We start from the raw sequence: 16,988 nt of genomic DNA, 5'->3' as shown, positions 1-16,988 counted from the left end.
GAATGTCTTTGTCTTTCTGATTTACTATAATGAGGGATAAGTGTGCTTAGGGCAATCACTCCCATGAAGAGCAAAGTGGAAGTTTAGCGGAACATAATGTGTGTTGACTTGAGTAAGCCTCAGTCCCGTGCCCCTCCCTTGGGGTTGGATTCCAGTTTCTGACTACCCAAATGTGTTCACAATGCACACGGTCTGCCCCTAGGGAAACGACTCTTTAGTAGAAATATAAATGATGAGCCAAGGAATTCCAAAACACATGGTGCAGTGATATACGTAAGAGGGGCTCCTGAACCAGGCTGGAGGGTTTGCAAAGAAAACTGGATGTCTGGGGCAGGAGTGAAAGGAAGTATTAATCTTCACACTTTTATGTCTTTCCCTCAACCCGGCCATAATTTATAGACAAGTCCTATTTTCTGAGTAAAATATAAATCCAACCACTTTCTAACACCTTTGCTTTTGTCACTCTGGTCCAAGTCCCCATCGTCTCTCAGGTGGACCACTCCAATAGCCTCCTAATTGGCTTCCCCACTTCCAGTTTTATATCCTGTGGCAAATATCGTAGATTAGCTCACTTGACTCCATTACAATCCCAATCACAGCAGGTAAGGCTTGATCGACGTTGCAAGCCAAGTCTACATTTCCTGAACTCCTGCCCTTATGGCCTGGATTGCACACATAACTTAGCCTCTGCCAAGCAGATAATAAACCCCCATGAGAGTTGGTAGGAGCAGGAAGGTGGAGTCTATGCTGCTTCTGGGGTTTCTGGTTTCTCTCAGTGAGCATGGGCTCAGAAACTTTCGCATCTCCTGCAGCAGTAACAATAGAGGTCCCAGGGTACAGTTCCTAGTTTTGTGGGTATCAAAAGGCAAGGCATGGGACATCAACTTTGTATAGACGGAGGAAGGAGGCAATGTGGCCTCAAAGCCAAAATTTGTGATGCTCTCAGCAGAAACAGAGTGGTCCAACGGCTTCCTCACGTTCCACCCTCCTGATTGTACCAGTTCTGTGGTATTATTCAGGAAAACAGTTTTGGAAATTATAACTACTACTTGAGTTAAACCAAACACGACCACCCCCCCCGTGCAAAAGTCTCTCGTGCTTTTCCCTCATACACCCAGGTATTTTGTAGGCTCTTGTAATTTATTTATGCATGCCTGTTTTTGTGCTTTGTAAAAGTGGCCTCCTATAGAATATATTCCTGTGTGTGTCTGTTCTTTTCTATTTTTTTTGGCTTGATACCTTGATTCATAAGATTCATCCAACTTGTATGTAGCCAAGTTTGTTCGTTTCCTTTGCTGTATGACATTCCACTGATGGACATATCACTGCATATACCTACCCAACTAGTTTCTGAACTTGGGTTGTGTCCACTTTTGGACTATTACAAACAATGCAGCTCTGGGCATCCTTGGCCTTGTCATCTGGTTTGCACGGGCATGGGGTTCTCTGGGCGAAGCGCCTAGTGGTAGTATTACTGGGTCTAGGGTAAATATATCTTAAACTTTGAGGGATACTGAATATTCCCGTTATTCAGTTCTAAATATTTCTTGATTTCCTTCAATCCAAGGATTAGTTAGTAGTATGCTATTTTGTTTCCAAACATTTGGGTGTTTTAAAGCTATCTCTGTGTTATTAACCTCTGCGTTAAGCATTATGAGCAGAGAGCCTAGATTTCACACTAGTGATCCTTTGCAGTTTATTGAGGCTTCCTTTTTCTTCTTAAGGTCTATTTCTGTATACAGTCAATAGCTCAAAAGAATTTATGTTCTCTGTTTGTTGGGTATGAAGTTTTATATTATCTAATAGCTCAAATTTATTATTGTGTTTAGGCCTTTGATATCACTGCTTATTTCTGTTTGCTCGGACATGTTCTGAGAGTGGTGGGTTAAAATCTCCAGCTCTCATTGTTAACGTATCTATCAGTCCCTACGGTCATAACATTTATCCTTGAGGTTTAAGCTATCCTGCTACGCCACCTTCTGTAACTCCCTCACGCTATCATCCACTGGCCCTAGCCATCGACTGCTCTCTGCCCCAACCGACCACCATCCAGAGGACTCCAACTTCCACGTCAATCACTCAACAATTGGACGTTCTCATTTCCAGTGAACATCTGTACAACATACTAGCCAAACTCTCTCACAGACACACTCTGGTTTATTCTTCACCCTAAACTACTCTACCTCTCACATCTAAAATGAAAATATCCCAGTGTTGGACCGCAAGCCCCTAGACATGCTGCTCTCTCATTCTTCTACACTCTCTACACGTGGTCTTTTATCTCACTGAGCCCTCCTATTCCTTGGCCTCTCTATTTTCTGCACATCTGCACTCTCCCTCTTCTGTCTCTCCCTCCTGTCACCAGTGACTTGGTTTGGGGTTTCTCCCTATTTTTTTTTTTATGGCCGTGCCACGCATCTTGCTGGGATCTTAGTTCCCCGACCCAGGATGGAACCCGGGCTCCCGGCCACTGCCGAGTCCTAACCACTGGACTGCCAGGGAATTCCCTGGGGTTTCTCCTCTTTCCCTGCTCACACTCAGGCATATTAAGTTGTCAATACATCAAGCACCGCTTATTCATCTATGCTTATAACACCTTCTGTATCTCCACATCCAGTTATCACCCATAGCCAATCAACTGTTGACTTTCAGTTCTATACACTTCTTCATGTGTTTCCAATACCCCTACCTTAGTCTAGGACTTCAGCATCTCTCACATAAATCACTGCTTTAATGAGCACTCCATTCTTGCTCCTCTCTGATCCTTTCTTCACATTGCTTTCAGAGTGACATGTCTAAAACACAAATTACTTCCCAAATTAGAGCCCCTTGATGGCTTCTTGTAGCCTTAAGAATGAAGTCTCCACTGCAGTCTCTGGGGAAATGCAAATGGCCAATAGACACATGCAAACATGTTCAACATCACTAATCATCAGGGAAATGCAAATCAAAATCACAATGAGACATCACCTCACAAAAGGACACACGTAACAAATTTTGGCGAGGATGTGTAGAAAAGGGAACCATCCCACACAGATTTGCAGGAGTGTAAAGAGTTGCAGCCACTGTGGAAAACAGTATGGATATTTCTCAGGAAACTAAAAATAGTTTTAGTTTGTAGTTGTTAGAACTACCATACGACCCAACAATTCCACTCCTGGGCATCTATCTGTAGAAAACAAAAACACGAATTCAAAAAGATGCATGCACCCCAATGTTCATAGCTGTGTCATTTACAGTTGCCAGTGTATGGAAGCAATCTGTGTCCATCAACAGATGAACGGAGAAAGAAGATGTGATGTATATATAGAATACTAATCAGCCATAAAAAAGGAATTTTGCCATTGGCAGCAACATGGATGGACTTGGAGGGTATTATGTTAAGGGAACTAAGTGAGACAGAGAGAGACAAATACTCAGTAAATTAAAAAGAATTAATAACTGGCTGAATTAATGGACATAGAAATGAATGTAGAAGAGACTTAAGAAAGGGTAAGTCTTCAACAACAGACATGCTGCAGAGAGCAGAGAAAGGGCAGGGCTTATTTGAATACCACCTAATAAGTTGGTATTACTAGGTCTACAGAGCTAGTGGGCTCTTTTGTGTGCGTCTTAAATGCCAAGTTTATTGTGTATGCAGTAGAGTCATCAAAATTTTCTTACAGGAATCTGGCATGGCCAGAGTTGGGTTTTAGGAAGGTTGACTTAGCAAGTACATGAAGCATGTATCTGTGGGGAAAAATATGGAGGTAGGAGGTTAGGAGACTAGCGCAAAGTTCAGGCAAGAAGTAATGAAGGTAATGATACTAAGAGTTGGCAAGAATGTGGAACAAATAGAAATCTCATCCTCTGCTGTGGGGAATATGAACTAGTACAACCGTTTTGAAAGATAATTGGTGTTACCTAGTAAGGTTGAACGTGGGCAGACCCTACGACCCAGGAATTTCATGTTTAGGCCTATACTGTAGATCAGGGTTTCTCAACTGTTGACATTTTGGAAAAGATAATTCTGGGCTGTAGAGAACTGTCCTGTGCATTGTAGGATGTTTAGCAGTATCCTTGTCCTCCACCCATTATATGCCAGTTGCACACCCTCAGTTATGACAACCAAAAGGTTTCCAGAGGTTATCAAATGTCTCCCTGGTTGGGGCGGAGGGGTAGTGCGTAAAATTGCCCTCAACTGAGAAAGTAGAGAAACTCTTGTATGTGGGCATACGGGGATATAATGAGAAAGTTTGTCGCAAAATAATTTGCAAAAGCATAAACCTGGAAACAAGCCACATGTCCATCAATAGGAAGGAGATACACTGTGGAATTTTCATATGGTGGATAAGTATACAGCAATGAAAAGTGATTACTACAGTTGCACAAATCAACATGGATAAAGATCACAAACACAAAACTGGGGAGGTAGAGAAAGAGCAAGACAAGTAATACATCTAGTATAATTAGATCTACATAAAGTCCAAAATGGACAAGAAATAACATTATTTAAAGGAACATTCCTCTGCAGTGAATGTATAAAAATGTGAATTATTAACAAAGTTCAGGATCGTGGTTACCTCTGGGAAGGAATGAGGGGAGGAATCTGGAAGGGCACAGGTGGACTTCCAAGGCATTAGCCGTGTTCTAGTTCACAAGCTTGGTGCTGGGTACACAGGTTTCTATATTATTATGATATACCTTACATATATACTGTATTATCTTCTGTATACATGAAACAGTTCATAATTTGTCAGAAAGTGATGAGGTCTAAAATAAGGCAGGAAAACGGAGAGAAAGGCAGCAGAGTAAATAATTGGATGAGCGAAAGAGAAAGACAGGGAGAGAGAGGGAAGAGTCAACTTTTAGGTACCTCTTCAAAACGTTTTAAACTCATTTTCTTCATAGATTTGGGGATGAAATCAATTCCTTATCTATAAACACACATAATTCATTGCTCAGACTTCTAAGAAATGTACATTTTATGCCTCAAAGCCGATCCTACTATATGATGTGATTCACGGGACTGGATAATACCACATTGCACAAAACACCATTGTCTGGGAATCCTGCCCTGTTAGACTTGTAAACGTGTTCTCATTTGTATTCCTTGGAGTTATAAGCATCTGAAACTAGGCGGCTTAGAGTAAAAGTGATTCTTCATCACTAACTTTAGTGTCATTAGCATATCCCTAACTCGGACAGAACACTGTTTCCAACTCCGGCACCCACCCTACCCCTCTGTTTTTCTCCCAATGGTCACCTCTCAGGTAGTGGAATAAAAGGAGAGTTTTTGGATCAAATCCTTTCAGAAGATGGGGCCATAACCAAGGAAAATATCAGAATACCCTAAGCTTTCCTGGACGAGGCAGAGAGGGACAAGACAGATCTTTTCCTAGAAGAAGCACAAAGTTTTCAAGGCAGAAGGACTCACTGAAAACATATTTTATACATGAGGATACAGGAAAACCCACAAACACCCAGAGAAGCAGGAAATGCAGGATTTGTCCCTGATTGATTTAGGGACCGTCTGTCAGAGACTCAGAGAAGCCTGATATGTTAGAGCTACAGCAAACCCTCAGAGCAGCAAGCCTGAGCTTCCTCCCTCAACATGAGAGGCTTCAGGTGCATCCATGTGGATAACGTAGCCCACTTGTCCTGTTACCTGGATACGCAGCCTTCACCTCGTAGATACCTCTCAGCCCTGAGAGTATAACACTGACAGTGCCACTCAGCCCTCAGAAGCACAGATGCAGTGAAGAGGAACACACATGTCTCTTGGGGCTTGGGACATGGGGCCACCTGGGGAGTAAATTCAGGGCCCTAGGTAACTGGAGCTCGGTAAGGGCCAGGGACATGGACTCCGAGCATGCACCAAAACAGGCTTATCTCAAAAAGAGGTGTGCATGCGTTTGCCTAAAGTGAACCTCCCGGGACTTCCCTGGCAGTCCAGTGGTTAACACTCTGCTCCCAATGCAGGGAACACGGGTTCCAACCGTGTTCGGGGATCTAATACCCTGCATGCCACACGACGTGGCCAAAAAATAATAATAAATAAATAAAGTGAGCCTCTGAAAATTCTTCAGCCCAGGTAAAGGCCTTTAATATTAACTGTTAACTATAGTTAATACGCTAACTATATTAACACAGAAATACACACACACACTCCCTGCCGGCATGGCATATACCATAAGGAACCAAACCAATTTGACGACTTTCCAGGGACCCTACATGGATAAATTTCTACTTGGACTGTTCTTTCATTAAACAATGGTGACAAAAGGCCTTGTGCCTTTGTTGTTGTTGTTCTAGCAATGAGGAATACTCTGTGTTACTACATGATAACGCATTTTTAAATGTCAACACCAGTGACAGGGGAAAGGGTTGTGGATACCTTACACTCACTTCACTTTAACAGACCTTTATCAAGCATCTACGAAGAAGAAAACACAGTGCTTTAGGAGAGAGAAATCAATAAAAGCCTTTACGTTCCGAACAAGTCAGAAGCTCACACTTTAGGGAGCTGGGGGATACACGCATAAATAAATAATGTTAATCTACTCTCCATACGCGAGGAACTAGCATAGAAAACAGAAAGCGGTATTGATGCTAACTAGCAAGCTCTCAAGCAGCCTTAACTGAATGTAGAAATAAGGCCTTCTACCCTCAAACCCCTGGTCCTCCCCTTCTCTGATCCTCTGCTCTGCTCAAGTACCACTTCACATTTTTCCCTTAAAGAGGTTCCAGATACTAGGCCCATTTCCTCTTTTAATTTTCTTTAAATTAGGACATATTTCAGACCTCGACAAAGGTCTGAAAATGCTACACCCATGCAACCATCAGCCGTCTTAAGAAACATAAGCTTACAAATAAAATTGAAACCCAGTATACCTCTCCCCAACTGAATTCTCCGTCTTTTTCTATAGATTTAACCACTGTCTTAAGTAAGTTTATTGTTCTCATACACACCTTTCTGCATACTACATATGTATGCATTACTCCTATGTATGCCTTTTACTACAAATAGATGTATCTATAATCAACCTAGTAATTTTGCATGTCTTTAAACTTCATATGTGCATGGTATCATAATGCTTTTATCGTTTTGGAACTAGGTTTCTCCTTTATCTATTCGTCCCTTCCACTACTGAATCTTTGCCCCTTGTTATAAGCTGAATTGTGTCCCCGCAAAAGACATGTTGAGGTGTTGACCCCCGCAACCTGTAAATGTGACCTTATTTGGAAAGAGGGTATTTGCAGGTGTAATAAAGATCAGATGAGGTCATACTGGATTAGGGTGGGCCCTTAATCCAATATGACTGGTGTCCTTATAAGAAGAGAAAGAACACAGAAACAGAGACACAGGGGAAAACACTATGTAAAGATGAAGAAAGAGAGTGGAATCGTGCATATACAAGCCAAATGAGGCCAAGGATTGACAGCAACCACCAGCAACTAGGAGAGAGGCATGGAACAGATCCTTCCTCCGAGCCTCCAGAAGGAACCAACCCTGCCGACACCTTGACCTCAGACTTCTGGCCTCCAGAACGGTGAGAGAATAAATTTCGGTTGTTTTAAGCCACCTGCTTTGTGGTAGTTTGTTACGGTAACCCTAGGAAACTAACACATCCCTCCCGGAGGCCTTTGTGTCTCAGGCCCCTGAGAATTCTAGTGTCTTCCTCAGTGCAGATCTCACCATCCTGTTCAGTTTACCTGCAATAGTACCAAGTCAGTGAATTAAGGCTGGTCCTACTGTGGGTGTAGTTAAACGTTTCCCCCATTGCTCTAAAGCAGCAGTTCTGAAACTTTAGTGTGCTTCAGTAGCACTTGGAGGACTTGTAAAAACCTGATGGCTAGCAGCCTACCTTCAGAATATCCAATTCAGCAGGTCTGGAGCAGGGTCTGAGAATTTGCATTTCAAACACGTTCCCAGCAGACGCTGATGCTGCTGCTCCATGGCAGGCCACTAGCACCATCTGGTCTCCAGGCAAGCTAGGTCATCCATCAGTTTCTTTCAGTAACATATACTAGAGGCTGGGCCACCATCTCTATTGCCACACAAGTTGTTTATAATCTAATATTTCAATTTATTTGAGGCTGCTATAAAGGGATGTCAAACAGGCTTACCAAATAGTTGAAAGAAATCCCTTTCAATGACAGTAAGGTGGGCCGAAATAAATAGAACCAAGATACACTGGAGTCTGTATTATTTATATAAAAAAAACCCAACTCTGCAGCTTATTCATGTCAAACAAGCTTTTATTTTCAATGTGAACAATACTGTCAAATTTATCTGTCAAAGGTAAGAATAAAGTCAGATGTCAGTTAATATCATTTTGGGATGTTGAATTTTGAAACAACATTTGTATTGTGGGCTAATGAAAACTAGAATATCCGTGAAGAACAAATTCATCTTTTCTTTCGCTGTCCACTTCTTTTTATGCCTTCCAACTGTAGGGTGGGAGAAGAGTCAATTAACAACTGTACACCAATAACATGCACCAGGGACTTTCTAAATAGGAGTCAATACTATGAACATCTATTGGCTCTCCAAGGAGGAAACAAAACGTTTTCTTCTTGTAACCCAGACCCTTGGTTGTCAGGGTGCACATCATTTCATCACACCAACCTCATCTCTCTCTTGCCCACCACTATAAATGCTAGCTTTTGTTCTTGAAAGGCCACTCTGTGATTTAAATGTCTTTCCCCCTTAAGGGCCTATGCTCCTTACACAAATCATAAATCCCTTATATTCCCAGACCTCTGGTTTCCGTATCTGTAAAATGAGAAAGAGGCTGTTATCAAACATCCGCAGGTGTAAAAATTAAGAAAGGGAGAAAGAAAGAGTGTGATACTGTGAGAGAGAGAGAGAGATGAGAGAGAGAAAGGAAAAGATGAATGGGTAGAGGAAAAAGAAATTTAGATTGAATTACCAACTCAGTGATAGCCAATAATCTTACTATGGCTAATTTTCTTTTCTTTTGAATAAAAAATCTAAATTGAAGTAATATTTGTGAATTACTCATGAAATGCAGTCTTATTTGAAATCCTTAAATTTTTACTACTTTGTAAGTCAAATCCTTGACTTTTTACTTTCACCTTCTCAAAGGCATTGTTATTCCAAGAGACTCCATTTCTGTGGCCACGTGATGAAGGTACAGCTAGAGCACAGCTTGGTCGCTTTAGCTGCTTCTCCTCGTGGCCACTCTCTAAAAATATAGGTCTCTATATTTTAGACCTCTAAAAAAATATAGGTCTCTATTTCCAGGTCTGATAAATTTCCCATCAGTAGTAGTTTTAAGGCTACAGGACAAAGGACTTGTGGCTGTAAATGAAACACATGTCAGAACACACTTCCTTCTATACCATCAAGAATACAAGTACATTAAACTGTATTTCCAAAATTAAACTTCACCAATTTTTTCTTATTTACTTTACAAAAATTATTAAAAACATGATAGATAGCTAGTGAGAAGCAGCTGCATAGCACAGGGAGATCAGCTCGGACCTCTGTGACCACCTAGAGTGGTGGGATAGGGAGGGTGGGAGGGAGATGCAAGAGGGAAGAGAAATGGGGATATAGGTATACTAGAGCTGATTCACTTTGTTATAAAGCAGAAACTAACACACCACTGTAAAGCAATTATACTCCAATAAAGATGTTAAAAAGATAAAAAGTAGATTAAGGATGTAAACAAAACAAAACATAAAGCTGTTAGTAACAGGTATATGTCAGGAATGCTTGCACTATTCAATAATACCTGTATTCTCCAGAGCTGCCCTCTGCTGAGACCATATCCAGTTTGGGTCCTTCTTCTGGTTTCTCATTTCCATCCTCTTTCTCTTCATCAGCGTTTTCATACTGATGTTCACTCTCTCCTTTAGTGTCGAATGATACAGACTTTGGCATCACAAGGTGGTGGACAACATTTCCCGATTTAAAATCAGCAGCAGAATCTAGTTCTCTGCCCTCGGGAGGATCTGGAAAAGACAAATATGTCAGAAAATAAATAAAGAAGTAAAAAGAATAGCTGGTCATGTTTCTACTGGTTGATACAACACTTCCATGGCCCTCATACTTCTGCTGCTTGACAGTTTTCACAACATTTTCCCCCTCTTTCCAGTAGATCTCACACACTGTGCTGCTGATTACTTCTGGCCCTTTGGAGAAGGGATCGAAATCATCTGATCCTGAGAGCATGTTTGTATGTTTCTGCCAGAACGTCACTGGAAAATGTTCGCCCGATTTAAAGACAAATTCTACCGCGAAGCTCATTGATTCCTCAACCACTGAAAAGTGCCCCTGTGCCATTTCATCATTTTCTCAGGTCATCCTACTGAGAATCTTTACGTTTTTAGAAGCCCGTCAGCCAAAAGTGAGGTATGCCATTTGTTTGCCCCTCGGGTGGTAGAAGGCAGCATACTTTTTCTCAAGATCCTAAAGGTCTTTAGAGAATTGGGCTTCTACTTGTGCATATCTTGCCTGAAGGTTTTTGAGAGCTCTGACCCGCTGCCTAACCGCCAGAGGCCAGCGCTGAGCTCGGCCTGCCTTTGAGGCCCATGCCCCAGCAGGGGCTGCAAGGGCCTGAGGTCTGGGCCGCCCCTCGCCCGCTTCGGCCCCGTCGTCGGGTCCACATGCCCCAGCCTCCCGGGACTCGGAGGCATCAGCCAGGACCTCGCCCAACCAGAACTCGGCCTCCGCTGCCGCCGCCGCTGGTTCCTCTGCCTTCTGGGATGCCGCCCCCTCTGCAGGTTCCCGCGGCTCCCAGGGCGGGTTGCCCTCTGCCTGGCACTCGCCTTCCAGCATCTGGTCCCCTCTCTCTCCCGCCTCCCTGGGCTCCCAAGAGCAGCGCCTAACCACCGCGTGGCCGGCGTGCGGCCGGCCAGGACTCGGTCGTTATAACGAATACGGGGTCTAGAAGGGAAGGGACCGAAACCGCGCGGTGGGGAACTCACAGATACCGCGACCACTTCTGCGCCCTCCTCACCGTCCTCCTCCTCCTCTTTGTCCACATAATTCTCGTCCTCTTCCTTGTCTCTGTCTCCCTCCTCCGCCTCTTCGTTCTTCTCCTCGTCCTCTTCAGCCTCCTCCGCCTCCTCCACTTCCTCCTCCTCCTCCTCTTCCTGCTCTTCTACCAGCTTTACATCCCAGTCCTCCTGGACTATGGGCTGGGCGCCCTGCTCTTCCCACAGGGCTCGCACTTCCGCCAGTAAAACCCTACGGGTGGCGACCCTGCGACCCCGTTCTGCCGGCACCGCTCCTCCTGGGACTGATCCAGGGATGCTGGCCATCCCACTGCCTGCTCTGTTCTGACCACGTGTGGCTGAGCCCCGCTTTTCTGTGGCAGAGATGGCAGGAAAGACGCACCAGTCCGTGCCTCAACCAGAGAAGCGATCCGGCTGCTAGACCTAGTTGGCAAAAATGGCTGCTGCCGAGCTAAGTCTCGCTGCTGGCAGCAGAGCCTGCTGGGACGGGGCGGGTGAGGGGGGCGGGGGTGGTGGGAGGCAGAGAAGATGGCGGCAGACAGCGGAACAGTCTGTGATGGTGGCCTTTGGAGGACTCGTGAAAGGAAGGGTGGGGGGGTGGGGCCCGAGGAGCAGCCAACCATAAGTGTGCCTGGGAGGCCGTTGGACAAGGCGGGAAAGAATCTGATAGGCAGTTGACAGGAGCCAGAACTTCAAAGGGTCAACAGAGAACTGCTTCCACCCCACCCCCCCATCTCCCCCCCCCTCCGTAGGGAGCTCTAAACTCATTGGCTGTAAGGCGAGGATTGACATGTCTGCGATTCAATGAAGTTTCAAGACCCAGCTTCTAGAGTTTGAGACCTTCCTCCCTTTCCTTCCAGGACCTTGGAGTCCCCAATTACCCTTTATGTCCAAGCATATCCGATACTTTTAATTTTACCACTGCCAGCAAAACTGAAGTGTCCCCATATAGAGGCACTCTGCTGCACAGGGTGAATTGTTCCCTGATTTCCATCTGGAGGTGGCTGGTGCCAATAGGGGCAGAGTCATTAAAAACTGTATAGTTAATATGTCAGCAATAGTAAAAAACCTACCAGAAGAAAGAGAAAAAAAGAATTTGGACATTTTAACATTATTAAAGCTAGTTAGGAAAAAGGTGAGGTGAAATGGATGCACTCAGAACAGAAAGTTGCAGAAGTGTTAACAACAGGAGCTGGAAAGAATTTAATGAACTGCTGCTAAATTAGAAAGGAACAGGACCCTGTAGTTACAGACACCCTTCCACTCCCCACCCCACCTCTTGTTTGTAGAAGAGCTATAGCCTCCCAAGCCTTCCCTGAGTTCCAAAGAGCAAATTTAATCAGAGAATTGAGAAAATGCAGAAAAAAGGAAAACAGTCAAGCAAGACAAAATAATAATAGTTTGGTCATATGACAAAGTCATGGACCCATAGTTCCTTCTCAAGGGCTATAGATAATAATCTGAGCCACATCCTTGAATTGTTTTGCAGATACTAAAACCTCCACCGGGTGGAAGAAGTTAACTGTGTGCTGAGCACAAGCGAGTAGATCCCAGACAGGTTGAAATCAGAATATTGATGATGTTAATTCCCCAAATACCACCCTGTTACCTCATCACAAACTAATGACAAGGATATCATGTAGGATATCATCACTACCCTCTCCCTCACCCTGCCTTTAAAAATCCTTCCCTGAAAGCCATTTGGGAGTTTGGGACTTTTGAGCATAAGTTGCCCACACTCCTTGCTTGGCACCTTGCAGAAAGTGCTGTACATTCCTTAACCACAACTGGCTGTCAGATTAGCTTTGCTGCACGTTGGGTGAACAGACCCAAGTTTGGTTCAGTAACATATTCACTTCAACGCTCCAAAGAATGAACAAAGAAAGTGAGAGACTTATTTTAAAGGACCAAGATAAGCATGATAGCCGTGGAAAGGCAGGCTTTCTAGAATGATTTCTGAGTCAACAGTCCAAGACTTTTTGTTGCATTCAGCCCTACTTAGCCAAGATCTCAAGCGTAAACCATTCTTAAGATTATGAAGGAGTCATTAGCTCTTTTATACTGATTCCATTTCCTGTTGTTACTGGGCAAGCACCAAAACAATTCCTGATGAATCCTCTCGGTTCAGACATACTCCTCCCTGTCCCCATTATGTAGGAACAACTCATATCTCTTCATGGTAATCAGGGTCAGCTTGCCCCCTCCAATATAGAAATCTGCTTTATTTGCCTGCTGATCCACTGCCACGAGGAGACTGAAGTGACCAGATGGTCGCTGTAGCTTCAAGTTCAGTAGAATCCAACCTGTATGCCTTACCAGAAACAGTCTGTCTTGAGATCCAGAACATTGAATACGGCAGACCCTGAAGTTTCAGGGATGGGAAGCACACATTCTGCAAGTGTGCTACAGGGAATGATGGTGAGAAGAACTGTTGTAGACACTCCAGAAAGAAAGGATGGACCCCATCCTCCCAGCTAAAATTTGCTTCAGATGTCAAGAGTGCTGACACCAAACATAACACATACTAAGACGGTAGGACAAGGTTTATTCTTTACATAATAAGGCTTTCAGGGAAGAGCAGGGAAGCCTTCCCAGACTGCTCTGAAAACTGCTTGAAAGAGTGGGAAAGGAGACTGATTTCAGGTTTTTGTTTCGGTTAGGGGTGGGGCCAGGGTGAGTGTTCTGGTGCAGAGGTAGGGGCTTGCATGGCTTGAACCTCCTGCTGGCTTCCAAGAAGAGATTACCTGGGATTTCGTGTCAGCTTACCCAGCTGTGGGGTGGAGGGGTAGAGGGAAGGCTGAGTCCTAAAAGTCCTCAGCACTCAAACATCATAAAGGAATCAGACTCATTTTTACGTGAGCCAATCTGATTTTCACTCCTTGGTTCCCAGATTCATATACAGTAGATTTGGCGACATAGTGTCAAATATCAGTTTTTGATTCAGTGCATATACCAGATCCTTGAGGAATGTGTCCCAACTATGCAGAGTGTCGTACCTGCACTGCTGCAATAGCTGAGCTGCTCCACCTGGTGGAATTAAGCCAACCAGAAAGGAGATGTTGTTGATCGGATATACTCCTCCCCCTTGAGCCTGAATGTACCCTAAGGCCAGTCTGTCATCCATTACAAGAGTACAAGGAAGTTTAGACTGATTCTCTTATCTTCCAGACCTTGTGCCACCTCATTGGCTATGAGAGCTAAAGTTACAGGTATGTTTCTGCCATTGTCTCCAGGGCCTGGACACTGATGCCAGGGCTATGGAACCAGGTATCTCCCCAGGTAGAACAGCCCTCTTTGCCTGGTGTCTCTAAAGGTGCTCCAAAGGGTTGCGTCACTTCCAATAACTACAGGGGACAGTGCAGGATTTAAAACATTACCCCTCCTCCCAATGGAAAGACGTTCTGTGGCCCACTCTCCAACACAGACAAGCATATAACCTAAAGGGTCTTCTTACACTTGATTTGGATCACCTTTATATTGGTTTGGTAAAGCCACATGGGCAGTGTTGCTGAATAAATGCAGCTTCAATATCTATACATGCCTCTGGTGCCATGGATGCATCAGGAGAACCATGTGGACTTGTATCAGTAATAATGAAACCAGGTTGTCCTGGTCAGAGTGTTTCTATGAGGGGGTTCGAATTTAATAGCCATGGCCATGGAAGATTTTCTGTTCCCATCTATGTGGATGGAAGGACAAACCTCAGACAATTCAGTCAGCTGCTACCGCCACTTGACTCAAGTGGGCCGTGGGGATATTTGCCAAGCCGTGGTGCTGGATTTAGGGGACACAAACCCGATCCCCATCTCTGCACCTGCCAGCTTACAAGGAGTTCCACTCCAGATACTGAGATTGTTGTTTTCCTTCCATGGCCCCATAGTCTGCCTGTCCTAATTCAGTAGTCAGTACTTCTCCCGTTGACCCAGCCATTTCCCACGTGCATCCAGACCTATCTGGATGTTCCAGGAGTGACATAGGCTGTGGCACAATGGTAGAACTTTCAATGGTCTATTGACCATCACCTACTGCTGCCTGAGGGAGCCACCACAAGGGTAATCTAGGTTTCACAGATTCCACCAGTGGATCACTATCCCTGTGATCTGTGACCCACAATGTCCAATGACTGGAGCCAGGTAATAGTAGAAGCAATAAGCTGGAGTCACTTTCACCTCGTTCTCTGACTAAGGTCAGTGAAGGAAGAAAAAAGAAAGAAAGAGGAATGGTTGGGGATTGTCGGTGTGGAATCACTGATAGAGTGAAGTGATCTCCCTGTCCTGACATCCCCCAAGCAACCATTCCCTTTAGAAAGGGAATATTCCTGGGGAATTCCCTGGCAGTCCAGTGGTTAGGACTCAGCGCTTTCACTGCCCAGGCCTGGGTTCCATCCCTGGTTGGGGAACTAAGATCGCACAAGCGTCAAGGCGCAGCCAAAATACAAAAAGAAAGGAAGAAAGAATGAAAGAAAGGGAATATTCCCTTGCTGGGAACAGCCTCATATAGTGACCCTATAGTCTGACTGTGATGTCTAGTCTGGCAGTGATTATTCTGGCAGCACGGCCTGTCCAGCAATCTTTTATAGTCAAAGCTTTGAAAATCCACTCTACTTCTTGATCATGCCAGCCACCAGAGCATGAAAAGGGGCGTGGAATACCTATGAGTGTCATGCCCATCTCTGCCTGTTTTTTTAGTCCTTGAAATTTCAGCCGTTATTATTTGATTTATCCTAGAGGTTTTGCTTCCATCCAATATGCTCTTGAGAATGTTGACCAAGGCTGTAAATCGTGAACAGCTCTTGTCTCTCTAAATGTGCTCCTCCAGTTCTGTCTGGCTGCTGGTTCTCTCCATGGAATCAGCTTCTCTCAAGTCATTATGGAGAATAACGGGTTGGTCAAAAAGAGCTGTACTCTGTTTGGAGTGAGAACCAGAAAGGTATTCTTCATTGGCACACACCACGGCACTTCCGGGGTGCTCTGGCGGTCTTGCTTGAGTCTCCTTCATCATGAATGGCTCGCACTGAAAGATTACAAGTGGCCAAAAGCGTGGCGGAACTTAGATTCAAATGTCGCCCTGGTGCTGCCAGAATCTGCTGCTCACACAGGAATGGCAACTTCGTAGCCAGAATAGGTTTCAAAGGTTATTTGACACCAGAAGTAGCCACCGGATGGCAGCAGAGGGTGAAAGTAGTCTCTTTGCCAGGCGTGGGCAGAGCTCAAAGTCCTGTCACCTGCTGGCAGGTAACCCAGATGGAGGCCTTTTGAGCTCATTCGATTCTGGTAGCAGGGCCACTTGCCCAGTCTGACAATCAATCATCCCCCATGAACTCCAAGAGACAACTAGGCTGTTAGCTAGAGCCCAAGAGCCAGTGAAAATACAGCATGCCTGCCCCTTAGGAGCATTGTCTAGGGCAAGGAGGGCAGCTTTTAATTTAGCCCATGGTGCTGACTGGTCCTCACTGCAGTGGGTCCTTTATGATTGTCATTGAGGCTAAAGGAGTGCTGAAGCCCGGGGACACTGTAAGCTTTTATTGTGGCCAAGACACCAGTAAGCCAACACCAAGCATCCTTGGGGACTTCTTGGAAGTGTGGTCACCAGGTAGCAAAAGACTTCCCTTGTAGTTGAGCAAACAGAGGTGAAATGGCCCCTAAATAGGTAGCCACAGCCTTTTCAAATAAGCAAGACACAGCTATAGGACCAGACCTGCCCCTCTCTCAAATACAACATTTCATTTAATAAGAAAAGATTGTTGTACCTTTCCAACCTTGTTGTGAGGATCTGAGTGGAACAAACTCAAGGTAGGGATGTCTGGACGTGCTGTTCCCTGGCAGTCCTGACTAAGGCTCTCATTCTCCACAAATGTCCAGTAGCAGGTTAGCAGCTGTTGCTCAGAAAGGGTGCAGTGGATGGCCCTCTCAGGGAGGCATCAAGTTCAGGACTCCAAGAGGCACTGCCAGGTGGAGGTGGTCTCCCTTGCTAGAAGCTCAAAATAGCCTAGTTATCAGTAGCAGACACCTACAATTCCA

The 16,988-nt window shown here is 44.7% G+C and overlaps 1 protein-coding gene across 1 annotated transcript in view; it reads right to left on the bottom strand.

Annotated features, from left to right (window-relative positions):
- Positions 1-11,274, bottom strand: part of LOC309817590 (uncharacterized protein) — a gene marked incomplete at its 5' end in the record, with an annotated part of 54,094 nt that extends 42,820 nt beyond the window's left edge. The window contains 2 exons of the mRNA XM_082646872.1: positions 9,744-9,963; positions 10,971-11,274. Of these exons, the coding sequence (XP_082502998.1) occupies positions 9,744-9,963; positions 10,971-11,274 (524 nt within the window). The remainder of the gene's footprint in view (positions 1-9,743; positions 9,964-10,970) is intronic.
- Positions 11,275-16,988: the final 5,714 nt, after the last annotated feature.

This window comes from Grampus griseus, assembly GCF_964374135.1.
Source record: "Grampus griseus genome assembly, chromosome: X".
Taxonomy (NCBI): Eukaryota; Metazoa; Chordata; class Mammalia; order Artiodactyla; family Delphinidae; genus Grampus; species Grampus griseus.
The sequence above is the reverse complement of the archived record's forward strand: the minus strand, read 5'-3'. Positions and strand labels throughout refer to the sequence as shown.